The 13,575-nt window shown below is 38.9% G+C and overlaps 1 protein-coding gene across 1 annotated transcript; it reads right to left on the bottom strand.

Moving 5' to 3' along the window:
• Nucleotides 1–1,327: 1,327 nt before the first annotated feature.
• On the bottom strand, nucleotides 1,328–5,748 carry LOC130456933 (antigen WC1.1-like). Its single transcript, XM_056814706.1, has 4 exons — nucleotides 5,685–5,748; nucleotides 4,407–4,718; nucleotides 1,795–1,836; nucleotides 1,328–1,701 (listed from the first exon to the last, which is right to left on the bottom strand). Exons 1-4 carry the CDS (start codon nucleotides 5,746–5,748, stop codon nucleotides 1,328–1,330), a joined length of 792 nt encoding a protein of 263 aa, XP_056670684.1.
• Nucleotides 5,749–13,575: the final 7,827 nt, after the last annotated feature.

Below are 13,575 nucleotides of genomic sequence, written 5' to 3'. Positions count from 1 at the left end.
CCCAGGAGAAAGAGGAGCAAGAATAGAAGGACACCCAAAATGAGAGAGAGAATCCAGGGTAAGGAGAACAAACCAGGATTCAAAGGAGGAGGAACTGTTATGTCCTGTGGAGTGATTTGTCCTTTGGACAAGAAGAAACATGAGTCTTTGAGATGTGGGAGAAATTGCTTAGGACCGCCCCCCCCAGGATGGAGTTCGCTGAGGTCAGTGTGGGGAGGGAAAGGGAAATCTGGGACCAGAGTAGGATCACCATCAAGCTGGGAGTCTCCCCCCACTCACAAGAGAGAGAATATGTATAGGACTAGATCCCCAAGAAAGGGCAGAAGAGGAAACAGCCTCTTTTAGGGGGGCAAAGTTCCAGAACCCCAGAATAGAGATATTCTGAAAGACTGTTCTCTGAACCCCCTCTCCTAACTTCTAGCCTGCAAGATTTTCAGAAGATTCAAAATTCTGATGAAACTATTTCTTTGAGATATGAATAATTTCTACAAGGGAATGCTATTACCTGGGAAGGTTTTCACTGTTAAATTGGGAGATTAGGCAATGAAGGTTGGAAAACATTGTACTTTTTTCAATCAATAATACTATTGTTCCTTCAAATGGAAGAAACAAAAGAAGTTGAAGCATGACTAGAGGCCAGGCTGAGAATATTGCCCTGGGTCTTCTCTCAGACCTCTATCACTAGAACATGAACCCAGGATGCTCTATCCAAATAGCTCAGGAAGGATTCCAGATCCTCTAGATTCTCTACACCCACCACAAGCTTAGGAGAACCCTTCAGGATACTAGGGAGAATGAATGAGTCCAGTCTATAATTAAGACATCAGCACCTAGGTAGTAGACTGAATAAAGGTCTGGGCTTGGAGTCAGGAAGTTCTGAATTCAAATGTAGCTTCAGACTATCTGTTTCCTTGGGCAAATCTCTTAATTTCTACTTGCTTCAGTTTCCTCATCAGTAAAATGGGAATAATAATAGCATTGTTTTATAGGATTGTTGTGAAAAATCATTTGAGAACAAATGTAAAGCACTTAGCACAAGTTATATGAATGTCAGCTACTATTGTTCAAAATCACACTGTGCTACATAAAAGCTGTAAGAATTTGTAAAAAAAAAAATTTAACCTTTATAGGCCTTTGTTGCTTCCTCTATGAAATAACAGAGTTGAAACAATAACATTTTGGGTCACTTTTCTATTCTAAATCCTATTACCTTTGATACTAAGATCATGATGCAGTTTCTCCTGGGACTAGAAAACAAAGTAGCAGTACAGATGACAAGAGCTCCCTTTCAAATACAGACTCCACTGGGTTTTTTTTCCCATGTCCCTCATCTGATCAATGGCTCCCTTTTCAAGGTTCTTAGCCCATTATGGTTCTCACACTCACCAGAGCACACCACACCAGCATCCTCATCATGTTTACAGTCCTTCTGCCCCCAGGGTTCTGCAGGACAATCCCATAGAGAAGTCTCTTTCCCTCTGCACTGTACCTCATCCAGCCAGATGGTCCCATTTCCTGAGCCAAATGCAGCCCCTTCTAGGGAAGCCAGAGCAGAACCACAGCCCAGTTGCTGACAAACCACATTAGCCTCTGCTAGATCCCAGGAGTCATCACATACTGTCCCCCAGGAGCCATCATGCCAGATCTCCACTCGTCCAGAGCATGGGGTCTCCCCTCCCCTGAGCTGGAGTTTGTCTTTATCTGGAAAGGAAGCAGCATCCCTTGTTACACTTTCAGCTTGGAAACAACGACCCTCTGAGAGCCCCAAGTATAGAAAGAGAAGAGCTGAAATACCTGTGCATTGCCTGGAGGTTGGACAGTCACTGTCCTTCCTTCCTGTAGAGAGAAACATCGGGAAAGGGCTTGGAACAATGATAATTCTAGGAGATCGTTGGAGCACTAACTTCTGCTGCTTCAGGACAAGCTTCCCAAATATCCCTGACCTCACTCCAAAAAAAAAAAATGAGGGCTCTGCTCTTTATCAACATCTTGGAGAATTTATGGCATTCTTATGAATAACTATGCAGAACACAAAAAAAGATGGGGAGACAAGGTGCCTGCCCTTCAGAAAGGAACTCACCATGTAGGCAGAGAGAGAGGATGAAAAGACATGAGCACAAAGGGATATGTAGCTGAGCATCCTTGAGAGACTCAGCAGATGGGAAATAGCTAATAGAAATGGAGATACTGAGGATGCAAAAGAAAAGGTGACAATGACAGCTGCAGCAAGGTAGAGGAAGACCAAAGGGGTTGCAGAATTCAGGGTGCCTACAGGCAGAGTGATTAGCCTGAAGGATTAAATAGAAATCTTTTCCTCTGAAAAAAGAGGAAAGGAGGAAAGTGAATTATGTTGCTGATCACTTGTAAGTAGAGGAAGGAAGTTTAAGTAGCTTCTGTCATCACCTCAAATTTCCCAGAGAGGTTGGTTGCATGGTAGTCTGCTATAAATGTGTAGCTAGAGCTTGAAGAGAGCAGAAATACTATGGAAGAGTCACTAGCAGAAATGAACCAGGGCATCAAAGGGTTAAGGATTTCTGAGAGCCCAGATGAGATTATACCCTATATTATGAGTTGGTACAATCGGCTTGTATTTCATGGCTTTTTCTAGGGATTCTCAGTAACTCTGAAGCAGGAAGGTGAAGGATGATGTGAATCATATGATAAAGAAATCATGGCCAGATCAGAAAAATCAGAAGTTCTAGGACTAGGAGGAAGTAGTATGTGAGAAAAGATTCTAAGGAACAGAAGGATGAATGGTTAGCCATCATCAAAATGGCATACAATGAGGTGAACATTATGTGTACAGAGAAGTGAAGACAGTTTGTCCAGTCTTTACTTGGCAATGCCACTAGCAGGAAGCTAACTAGTCCATGAAGTCTATTAATTGAGTATTGGATGGTTAAATGTCATAGTGTATGACCTTAGAATTGGAAAGCCAGTCAAATACTCAACAGTTATGTTTCTCTGGGCAAGTCACTTAACCTGCCTACCTCATTACCTTCATCTGTGAACTGGGAATGTACTAATGATACCTAGCTCTTGGGATTGCCATGAGGATTAAATGATATATTTGTAAGGTGCCTTGCTAACATTAAGACACTATGTAGATGCTAGTTGTTTTTGTTAGAAAGTTCAGTTTTGTATTGAGTTATCATCTTTTGTTGTTGTTTAGTTGTTTCCATAGTATTCAACTTTTAATGGCCCCATTTGGGGTTTTCTAGGCAAAAATACTGAAGTGGTTTGTCATTTTCTTCTCCAAATCATTTTACATATAAGAAAACTGAGGCAAGCAGGGTAAAGTGACTTTCCCAGGGTCACACAGCTAGTGTCTGAGGCTGGATTTGAACTCAGGTCTTCCTGACTCCAGGGCCAGCATTCTATCCTCTCCACCATCTAGCTGTCTAAGTTAGAATCTGCCAACATGTTATTTCCATCCATTTGTTCTACTTCTATTCTCTGGAATAATACAGGAAAAGCCTATACCCTGACATTTCTTGCCCCACTCCCATGGAAGCCACTTGAAAATGATCCTTAAGATGTCTCTGAGCTTCTCTTTTCCAGGCTCAACAGATTGTTTCTTCAAATAATCCTCATATAAATGGGTTACATACATGAGATCACGGCAGATGTGCTCTGAGTGGCAGAGTGTAGAGGAAGTCTATTATATCTTGACAATCTACTATTAATAGTCAAATATTATGTTAATTTTAGCAGTTTACTTGCACTGTTAGTTCACCACAAGTTTTTAGTGTACTAAAATTTAAAACCTATCTTTTTTTCATCAAATTCATCAACCTAGATCTCTGCTATCCTGTTCTTGCATGCATAAAATAACCAGTTGTTATTTAGATAGCTCTTAAAGGTCTGCAATTGCTTTGCCAATATTATATCATTTTATTCTCACAACTTAGAGAAGTCGGTACTATTATTTTCCTTATTTTATGAGTGAGGAAAATGAGACTGAGAAGTTGAATGACTTGCCCAGGGTCACACAACTATTATCTGTCTGTGACTAGAGTTGAATTCAAGTCTTCCTGCCTCCACATCCAGGTCTCTATCCATTGTGCCACCTAAATGCCCTAGAATGAAACTTAGCTAGGCTTTGGAGCTTGCTTAAAGATTTAGCTCACTGGAACTAAAATATATTCATATCAGCAAGAAATCAAATAAAGTGGACAAATATAGATTGAAAATCACCTGTAGGGGCAGCTAGGTGGTACGGTGGATAGAGAGCACTGAAACTGGAGTTGGGAGGACCTGGGTTTGGGTGGCTTCAGAGTCTTCCTAACTGGTGACCCTGGGCAAGTCACTTGGCTCTTGCACCTAACCCTTGCCACTCTTCTGTCTAAGAAGTGATACTAAGACAGAAATAAGAGTTTAAAAGAAAAGAGAGAAATGAAAATCACCTTCACATGTGATATAGGCTTCTTGATCCTCAAAGCAAGAAGCCTGATTCCAAGGCTGAGAAGGACAATGCCAAAGGGAGGGCTCCTGGCCTTGGCAGTTGATTTTATCTACCCACTTGATAGGCAAATTTCTGTGGTTAGAATGGAAATCAAGATACCCCTTGTTTCCACAACTCAGGTGTCTGCAGATGACTGAGATGGTGTTGATGTCCATGAGATTGGAGCACACACTGCCCCACGTCCCATTGTGGAAAACCTCCAACCATCCAGCACAGTCATAGTCATCACTCACTAGCCTGAGATCCAGGGACTCTGGAAATGGAGAAGAAGAGAAAGTATGGTCAGATGGGGCATTAGATCACACATTCTATGGTCTCTCTCCTCTAGAAATTCTCTTGTACTGCTAGGGAGGCTCCTCTCAGCTGTATAGTCCACAGATTCCCAATTTGTCCCAAGTTTCTAAGATGGAAAGTAAAGGTATATATACTTTTACTTTATATACATATATAAATATAAATGTATATATATGTATATATATATATAAATATATATATATATACACCTTTACTTTCCATCTTAGAATCAATATTGTGTATTGGTTCAAAGACAGGAAAGCAGTAAGGGTGAGGAATTAGGGGTTAAGTGACTTGCCTACAATCGATCACCTAGCTAGGAAGTATCTGAGGTCAAATTTGAACCCAGGACCTCCTGTCTCTAGGCTCTCAATCCACTGAGCCACCTAGCAGCCCCCAAGAGATATATATTAACATTTATTATTTGGACGTACTGGGGACCCAAAGAAAAACAATGAAACATGCTCAGGTCAAAAGAATATTCTATTGTATGTAAACAAAATGTGACCCCTAATTTCAGCATGTCAACAACACTGGAAACAGCTGTCATCAAACATATATGCCTCCATACTTATATACCTACATACTTTGCATATGTGTATGGGCACAGATGAGAGAGAGGAGGAGAGGAAGGAACAAATGAAGAGGGGAAAAGAGGAGATAGGAGGAGGAGAGGGTTTGGAGAGAAAAGGGAATGGGGCTAAAGGAGGAGAGAAGGAAATGAATATATATGGAGAAGAGAAAAGAGGGCAGGGAGAGGGAAGAAATATTATTTGAAGGAGAGGGAAAAGGGAAGACATTGGGAGAACCATCTGGAAGGATGCCTAGCTCCAAAGCTATGTGGATTGAGTAATATCATAATTCATAATTCAAATCATAGATGGTGTTATTTATCATTGATTTGAATTCTAGTGAGAGCCCTGACTTGCACAGGAAGCCCTCCTCTTAGCCTGAGTTGGCTCCTTTTCCCTCAGGTCTCTAAATCCCATGTCCTCAAAGCTTCCACAAACCCCTGGGATGTCAGTGGGCTGTGTGTGGCATAGACCTGAGCAGATGACTCCTGCATCCTCTTTGTGGCTGCAATCATGCTGACCCCAGTGGAGAGAAGGGCACTCCCCCAGGTAGGACTCATTTCCAAAGCAGCTAAGCTCATCCAGCCAGATGGACCCTGATCCTTTTCCAAAGTGAGAAGAGTCCATGACTTCGAGGGCCACTCCACAACCCAGCTGCCTGCACACCACATGAGCATCACTCATGTCCCAAGAATCATCACAGATGGTCCCCCAGGTGTCATTGTAATAGATTTCAACTCTGCCAGAGCAAGGATCTCTTCCCCCATTCACAAGCCGGAGCTGTCCATTTTCTGTAAGGAGAATTCATGTAATTTGCTTACATTTCCAGTGATTTAGATAAAATTCCTTGGATTATCCAATTCTCTTTCTTACCTGAAAAAAGGACAGGTACCTTTGCTTGATCAGATTGTGAATCATTGAATGGGCTCACTTGAATTTGGTTTCCTGCAAAAAGCACATCACTCAAATTTTGGAGCTGGAATTGGAAGTTGGGTCATGGAGAGGTATATGTGTGTCCTGAAGAAAGGCTTAGGGGTGGGTAAAGGAGAAGAGGTGAGCAAATTAAAAGTAAGAAGTGATTTTAGCCCTAAATGTGGTTCTTACCAACAATTTCTTCCCTTTACATTCTCTTTGCTGTGGCCACTTGACCCACTAATAACCAAAAAGTTTGTGATCTTTTTTAAGAAAATAGCTCAGTGAAAAAGACTGTAGCATTCCCAGTTGAATACCTATCTGCAAGTTTTCTTCACCTTCTGCTAGGTCTAGCATCCCAAACTTGTCTAGAAGTAGCTTCCCTCCTTCATAGCTCTGCTACCAACTTCTAGGGAAGGAGCTATTAACATAGGTCATGAATTTTTTTAAATTGTATCTATATTTTAATATAATTAATTTCCCATGTAATCCTACATATTTTATTTCATGTATTATATAGCCTTATTCTGAGGAGAGGTCCACAAACTTTTTTGTTGTTCATTTGTTTTTTAATTGCACCCAATTCTTTGTGACTTCATTTAGGGTGTTTTTTGTTGTTTGTTTTTTTTTTTATAAAGATACTGGAATGATTTGCCATTTCCTTCTCCAACTCATTTAACAAATGAGGAAACTTAGGCAAAGAGAGTTAAGTGACTTAATCAGGGTCACACCACTAGTCAGTGCTGATGGTTGTGGGTGATGCACTGGCCCTGGTATGTATTAGCTATGCAATCATGGTCAAGGTACAAAACCCAAGTCTATCTCCTTACTTGCAAAGTTAGCATATAACAATACTTGCATCTCCTAATTTTCAGGATTATTGTTTGAGAAAACCACTCCAGGATCTAGCTAATACTTGCTTAAACCATTTTTTTTTGTTTTTGTTTTTTTCAGAATAAAAGTAAAAGAAAATTTCCACTTATAAAATGAAAACAATTACTTCATCCTTTTAAGGCAATATGACCTTAGGTTGGAAAAATTATTCTGGGCAAACATTAATCCTACCTAGAGCTTTTGATCTGAATTTATATTGAATGTTATATTGAACTTTTCTTTACTTGAACATTATTGACTAGACTTTCAGAGGTCATGGGATCCAACCATTCTTATGCTCTTTGTAGGTTTGTCCCAAGTTGACAAGAGGAAATATATTTGGGAAGAAAAGGGAGCAAAATGAACAGAAAGAAGAGGAAATAAAGAAGGAAGGATATGAAGTGAGGACAAGATTGGGGAAGCAGGTGGATAGCAGGGCCTGAATATTTTCTTGGTCTAACATAATCCCGTTAGGTTTCAGGCTCTATAAAATGCTTGATTAACAAGCACATAAAGGAAAGAAGGAAATATGCAAGAAATTTAGAACTAATTCCAGAATTGCCAAATTTTAAAATACCAGAATCTTATTCTAAGATTCCAAAAGCCCTTGATATGACTTTTAGATATCATAGGAGGAAACAGATGGAAATAGCGTTCTTACATTCCGCCTGAGCTTGCCTTGTGACCTCAGCATCATAATTTGGGAGATTCCTCGAAATCTCTCTTAACAAAAACTGGTGCACAATTCCTCATTCGTCTTCCTGTCCAAGGGTAATTCATTTTGTTCACTCCTATACCACTGTCTTGAGTCAGTAAATGTTTCCTCCATGATTACTCCACATTAGTATGATTTCATATCCTTTCCTAGACTTGTTGTTCAGGTGTTTCAATCATGTCTGATTCTTCATTACCCTTAGGAGTTTTCTTGGCAAGGATCCTGGAGTGGTTTGCCATTTCCTTCTCCAGATAATTTTACAAGTGGGAAAACTGAGGCAAAGAAGATTAAGTGATTTGTCAGGGTAAAACAGCTAGTAAGTGTCGGAGGCCAGATTTGAACTCAGGAAGATGAATCTTTCTGACTTCAGATCTGTCACAATATTTACCTCAACACTTAGCTTCCCCTTCCCTAGTGTAGTTGATGGGCCACATCGTATTTCTCTTTCCTAGGAAATATTTACCGAAAAGTCCCTAGACAATATACAATGCCACACAGAAGGTAAATTTTTACAATTCCCACCACTACTTCTTCACAGCTGCTGCCAAGGAGAAGCCAGTGCTTAACTGTGGGTTCCTAATTGAATTATCTGATTATCAAAATGGCAATACACTCTTCTACCTTGCCCTTCCCTGTAGGTATCCTCTACTGGTCCATCATTTAAGAAGGAATCCTAGGACCAGACCATAGATTTCCTCTCACTAACCTGAGCAGATCACAGAAGCAACTTTCCTCCTAGAACATGAAGAAGCCCCCAGGACAGTCACAGGACAATCCCATAAATGGGATTCAGTCCCTGAGCAGTAAAATGTGTCTGCCAAAATCTGGACACTTCCTTCTCCAAAATAGACTTCTTCTGGGGGTTTCATGGCAAGACCACAATTGAGATGACGGCAAAGAACATTGGCATCTGACAAATCCCAATGGGAGTCACAAAGAGTTCCCCAGACCCCAGAGACTTGGATCTCCACTCTTCCCTCACATCGAGAACTTCCATTCACAAGCTGAAAATCTGTATACCATGGAGAGGAGAAGAAAAAAAAAACTGACTTTCTAATTCCTTTATCTAGTAGACAAGTGAGAAAAAGTTCATGCCATTTTTTGGATCTTACGTGAACAAATTACTCCAACATCCATGTTGTGGCTGCAGACCCCCTGTGGAATTGGCACTGTGGGGCAGAATTGGAGATGGGATTCATCCTCTTTACATTGGAATTCTTTAGCCCATATTTGTCCATTTCCTCTTCCAAAATGAGTTCCATTCAGGACAGAGACAGCTACCCCACACCCAAGCTCAGCACAAATAACATTGGCAGTAGAATGAGTAAATTTCCAGTTACAGACTGTGGCCCATTCTCCTCCAGAATTTACTTCAACCCTTCCAGAACAAGGACCATCCCCTCCAACAAGCTGGACAAATCCTGGGGAGAAATAAAAGAAAGAAATGTTATAGAATAATTTTGAATATAAGATATCCCTGAGGGAGAGTCTCAGCAAAAGAAGGGAAACTCTGTGACATCCCAAAGGAAGAACAGAAATATTCCTTTACTAAATACATGACAATCGATACTTTTTTTATTAAGCATGTTTTTATTTTAAGAAATTTAACATTTATTCATTTTAAATATTATTTTTAAATTTTGAGTTCCAAAGTCTCTTCTTCTCTCCTAACCCTTCCCCACCCACTAAGAAGACATGCAAAAATAATATCAATTATATATGTGAAATCATGAAAAAACACATTTCCATATTAGCTATAAGAAAAAAAAATATATATATATATATATATCCACTACTTTAACATGGAAGCTGCTAAATCTTGTATGATCCTAACTATGACCTGTGTTTTCAAATTTTTCTTGCATTACTTTCATTTCTTTTCCCAACTTTTCCTCCATCATTCTTATCCTGTTCTTTAGAATTCTTCTTGGGTTTAGATGCAATTTGCATTTTTCCTTTCAGGTTTTTCTTATAGCCATTCTCACATTGTTGTCTTCTTCTGAATTTATGTTTTGGTTTTCTCTCCCACCATAGAAAGCTTTTTATAGTCACATACTATTTGTTGTTGTTTACTCATTTCCCACAGACTATTCTTTAACTTTGAATTTTATGTTAAAGTCAGGTTCTTCCCACCTGGGGAATGGGGAAGTGGGGAGTGAGTACTGTCTCAAGGTTTTCAATATTGTTATTTTCAAAGCTAGTTCTGAGGATCTGCACATTTTTAGTGGTTCTCTGATAGTGTTATTCGAGGAAAGGTGTGGTCACTGCTCTCTTGATCTGTACTCTAGTCTCTTCACAGTAAGAGTTCCTACTCCCCTGCAACCACAATTGCTAGTAACTATGACCATGTCTCCTGCTCTCTTGCAACTATAAGCACTAGTGCTTCTCTTCTGCTAGTAACCATGACCAGAGTGGCTACTCCCTTGTCATCAATCAAAAGCCCTTCTCTCCACCCTCTAACTGCAACCCAGAAATATTTATGGGTACTAAAGTTGTCAATTAGTGCCAGCTAACCTAGTGTCAGAAAAGGGTCCCCTGAAAGCTCTTTCTGACTAGTTGTTTGATCCCTTTACCACCTGTAGACTGAGAACTTCTGAACTGCTTCTACCATTGTTGTGGCTGCCTCTAAAGCCTACCACTGGTGTTTTCTCCACATGTACTCTGGGCTTTCTCCAACCCCACATCACAAACCTTCACTACCAATCTCTTAAGTTATCTTTGCATGGAAGAATGTTTTCTTTTGACTTTTTGTTGGCTTGCTACTCCAAAATTTGACTTACCTGTCTCTTTAAAATTTCCTTCTATTATCTTTTATGTAGTAAAAATAAAAATCAATTATTTTGTTTCTTTTTTCTGTTTTTGTTTTTGTCTGTCTGTTTGTTTGTTTACAATACCACTAGGCTGACACTCTGGACAACCTTTCCTCTCTTTTAAAAAAAACATTTATCACTTGCAACAGATAAGTATGGTCAAGAAAAAGAAATCCATATACAGACTGAGTTATTCTGCACCTCTGGACTATTACCGGTCTATTAGGAAGTGGTGGCATTGTTTATTAGTCTAGAGTTGTGATTGACAAAAATTCTCAAGTCCTTCAAAATTGTTTTAGTTCACTATGTTGACACCATTATATACATTGTCCTCCTGGTTCTACCCATTTTATTCCATATTAGCTTATATAAGACTCCTCAAGTTTCTCTGAATATATCTTTTTCATAATCTTATGGTGAAAATAACATCCCTTTATATTCATAAATCATAATTTTTTATTCAGTCATTCTTTTTCTTCTAATTTTAACTATTGATTTTATTCAAAAGCTTTTCATTTTATAGAATCAAAACTGTCTATTTTCTCTCCTGGTTAATTACTGTTTATCTCATCTTTTTAAGTATAATATATAACTTAGATTATAGTTAAATAAATATAAAATAAGCACTTAAAAAACCCCTGAAATTCAAATCTTCCCTACAATTACTTATCTCTGACATTTTTCAGAAGTTGAATAATTGCTCTTTTGCCTTGGAACCAATACTTGGTTAACCCTTGCCTGGGTTTAAAAAAAAAAAAAAGTTGAGTAACTAGCCCATGCTGAAACATGGTCTAAGTCAGGAGCTTTTTCTCTTTTCTCTTTTCTCCTCACTTCTTTGACTGATACCTTTATTCTAATCAGAAAACTGACTTAATTTAATTACTTTTGAACCAAAAAATAATTAAATATATTTAAGGCTACTTACATTTTAAATGCATCTCAATGTAAATTTTCCTAATTTCTTATTTGTGACTCCTTCTATGTTCCATTTCATTATCTTTGTTGATTCATTGCTATATTTGTGTTTACTTTCCTCTTTATATTGTAATGTTTTATATATTTTTTAAACCCTTACCTTCTGTCTTAGAATCAATACTGTGTATTGGTTCTAAAGCAGAAGAGCAGTAACGGCTATGCAATGAGGGTCAAGTGACTTGCCCAGTGTCACACAGCTAGGAAGTGTGTAAGGTCAGATTTGAACCCAGGACCTCTCATATGTAGGCCTAGCTCTCAATCCACTGAGCCACCTAGATGTCTCCTATGTTATGTATTCTTGAGGAAAAACATACTATTTTAAGCACATTTGACATTTGAATCCAAGCATTGCTTAGTCAAATTCACATAGTCCTACATTACTTTGGAGGCATTTCTCTCAATCAAGACAATTTAAGATAATACTTAAAGGAATTTTGAATAAAGAAAAACTTATAAATGTTAAAATATAATTTAGGCACTATCTACATCCAGAGAAAGAACTGTGTGAGTAGAAACACAGAAGAAAAACATTTCCTTGACCACATGGTTCTATGGGGATATGATTAGGGATGTAGACTATAAATTGCAAACATTGAGAATATGGAAATGGATCTTGATCAATGATACATGTACAACCCAGAGGAACTGCTTATTGGCTACAAGAGAGGGAAAGAAGTAGAGGAGGAAAAGAACATGAATCATGTAACCATGGGAAAATATTCTAAAGTGATTAATTAAATTAATAAATTTAAAAATATAGATAGTTTAAGTTAACATTCTGAATAGTCACTTAATCTTCAACTAGAAGAATTCATTTTCTACCTAACTTTGACTTGTATTTCCAGCACTTAGCACAGAGTTTTGCACATGATACAAACTTAATAAATGTCCTTTCCATTCATTCATTCATATTCACAGATATGAAGAGACCCAAAATACCACAGCCCAGACCTAATTGCTGTGCCACCTCCAGAACTAAAGATGTTATAAAATCAAATGTAGAAAGAACTACATTGGATCCTTACTTAAACAAGTCACCCCAACATCCCAACGATGTGGACAGCTGTGTTGTCCCCATCCTCTATGTCCACAGTCCCAGAAGGTTGATTCTTGGCCGCTGCAGGCAACATCACTGAGCCAGATGGGTCCTGACCCTGCTCCAAAGTGGGCGTTCTGATGGGCCTTCACAAGAGATCCACATCCCAACTGCTTACACACCACAGCAGCATCCTTCTCATCCCAGCCAATACTACACACTGTCCCCCACTTTCCCTGATACAGCACTTCTACTCTCCCTTCACACTTGTTTCCATTCACCAGCCTCAACTCCAGATCTGCTCCACCTAAAGCAGAAAAAGAGAGGAAGGAAATGAGCATTTATATAGCACCTACTGTGTGCCATGCACTGTGCTCAGTGCTTTTTATAAATATTATCTTATAAAACATGTATAACCCAGTGGAATGGGTTGTCAACTCCAGGAGAGGAGAGGGAAGAATGGAGGAAGACAACATAGAATCCTGTAACCATGGGAGGGAAATAACAATATTATCTTATTTGATCCTCACAACAGCCCTAGGAGCTGGGTGTTATTGTCACCTCCATATTACATATAAGGAAACAGAGATAGACAAAGATTAAGCCATTTGTCCAGTGTTACACAGCTAGTAAGTGTCTGAGGCCAGATTTGACCTGAAGTCTTCCTACTTCCAGGTCCAGCACCATATCCACTACACGACCTTCTTGCCTCTAGATTAGATAGACCTACATTAGAGGAAAGTAACAGTGTTTGAAGTAGTAGGTGCTCCTAAGAAGCTTACTTTACTTTTGATGATTTTCTAAGTAAATCATGTCATAAATAAATAGGGATAGCTTTATATCTTCTTTGTCCATTTTTATTGATTTAATTTATTTCTCTTGTCCAATTTCTTTTATTAGTTTAGTAGAGGTTGACTTGATCT

The sequence above is a fragment of the Monodelphis domestica genome, chromosome 2, assembly GCF_027887165.1.
Source record: "Monodelphis domestica isolate mMonDom1 chromosome 2, mMonDom1.pri, whole genome shotgun sequence".
Lineage (NCBI taxonomy): Eukaryota > Metazoa > Chordata > Mammalia > Didelphimorphia > Didelphidae > Monodelphis > Monodelphis domestica.
This window is presented reverse-complemented; position numbering and strand designations above follow the sequence as displayed.

Excerpts from the sequence above, each read along its gene's own strand:
- LOC130456933 (XM_056814706.1), bottom strand. The coding sequence starts at position 5,748 with ATGGGATTTAGAGACCTGAGGGAAAAGGAGCCAACTCAGGCTAAGAGG. Across the intron at positions 4,719-5,684 it reads GAGGAGGGCTTCCTGTGCAA|AGTCCCTGGATCTCAGGCTA; the intron begins GTCAGGGCTCTC and ends CTCCATTTCCAG. Across the intron at positions 1,702-1,794 it reads AACCTCCAGGCAATGCACAG|ATAAAGACAAACTCCAGCTC; the intron begins GTATTTCAGCTC and ends CTTCCTTTCCAG.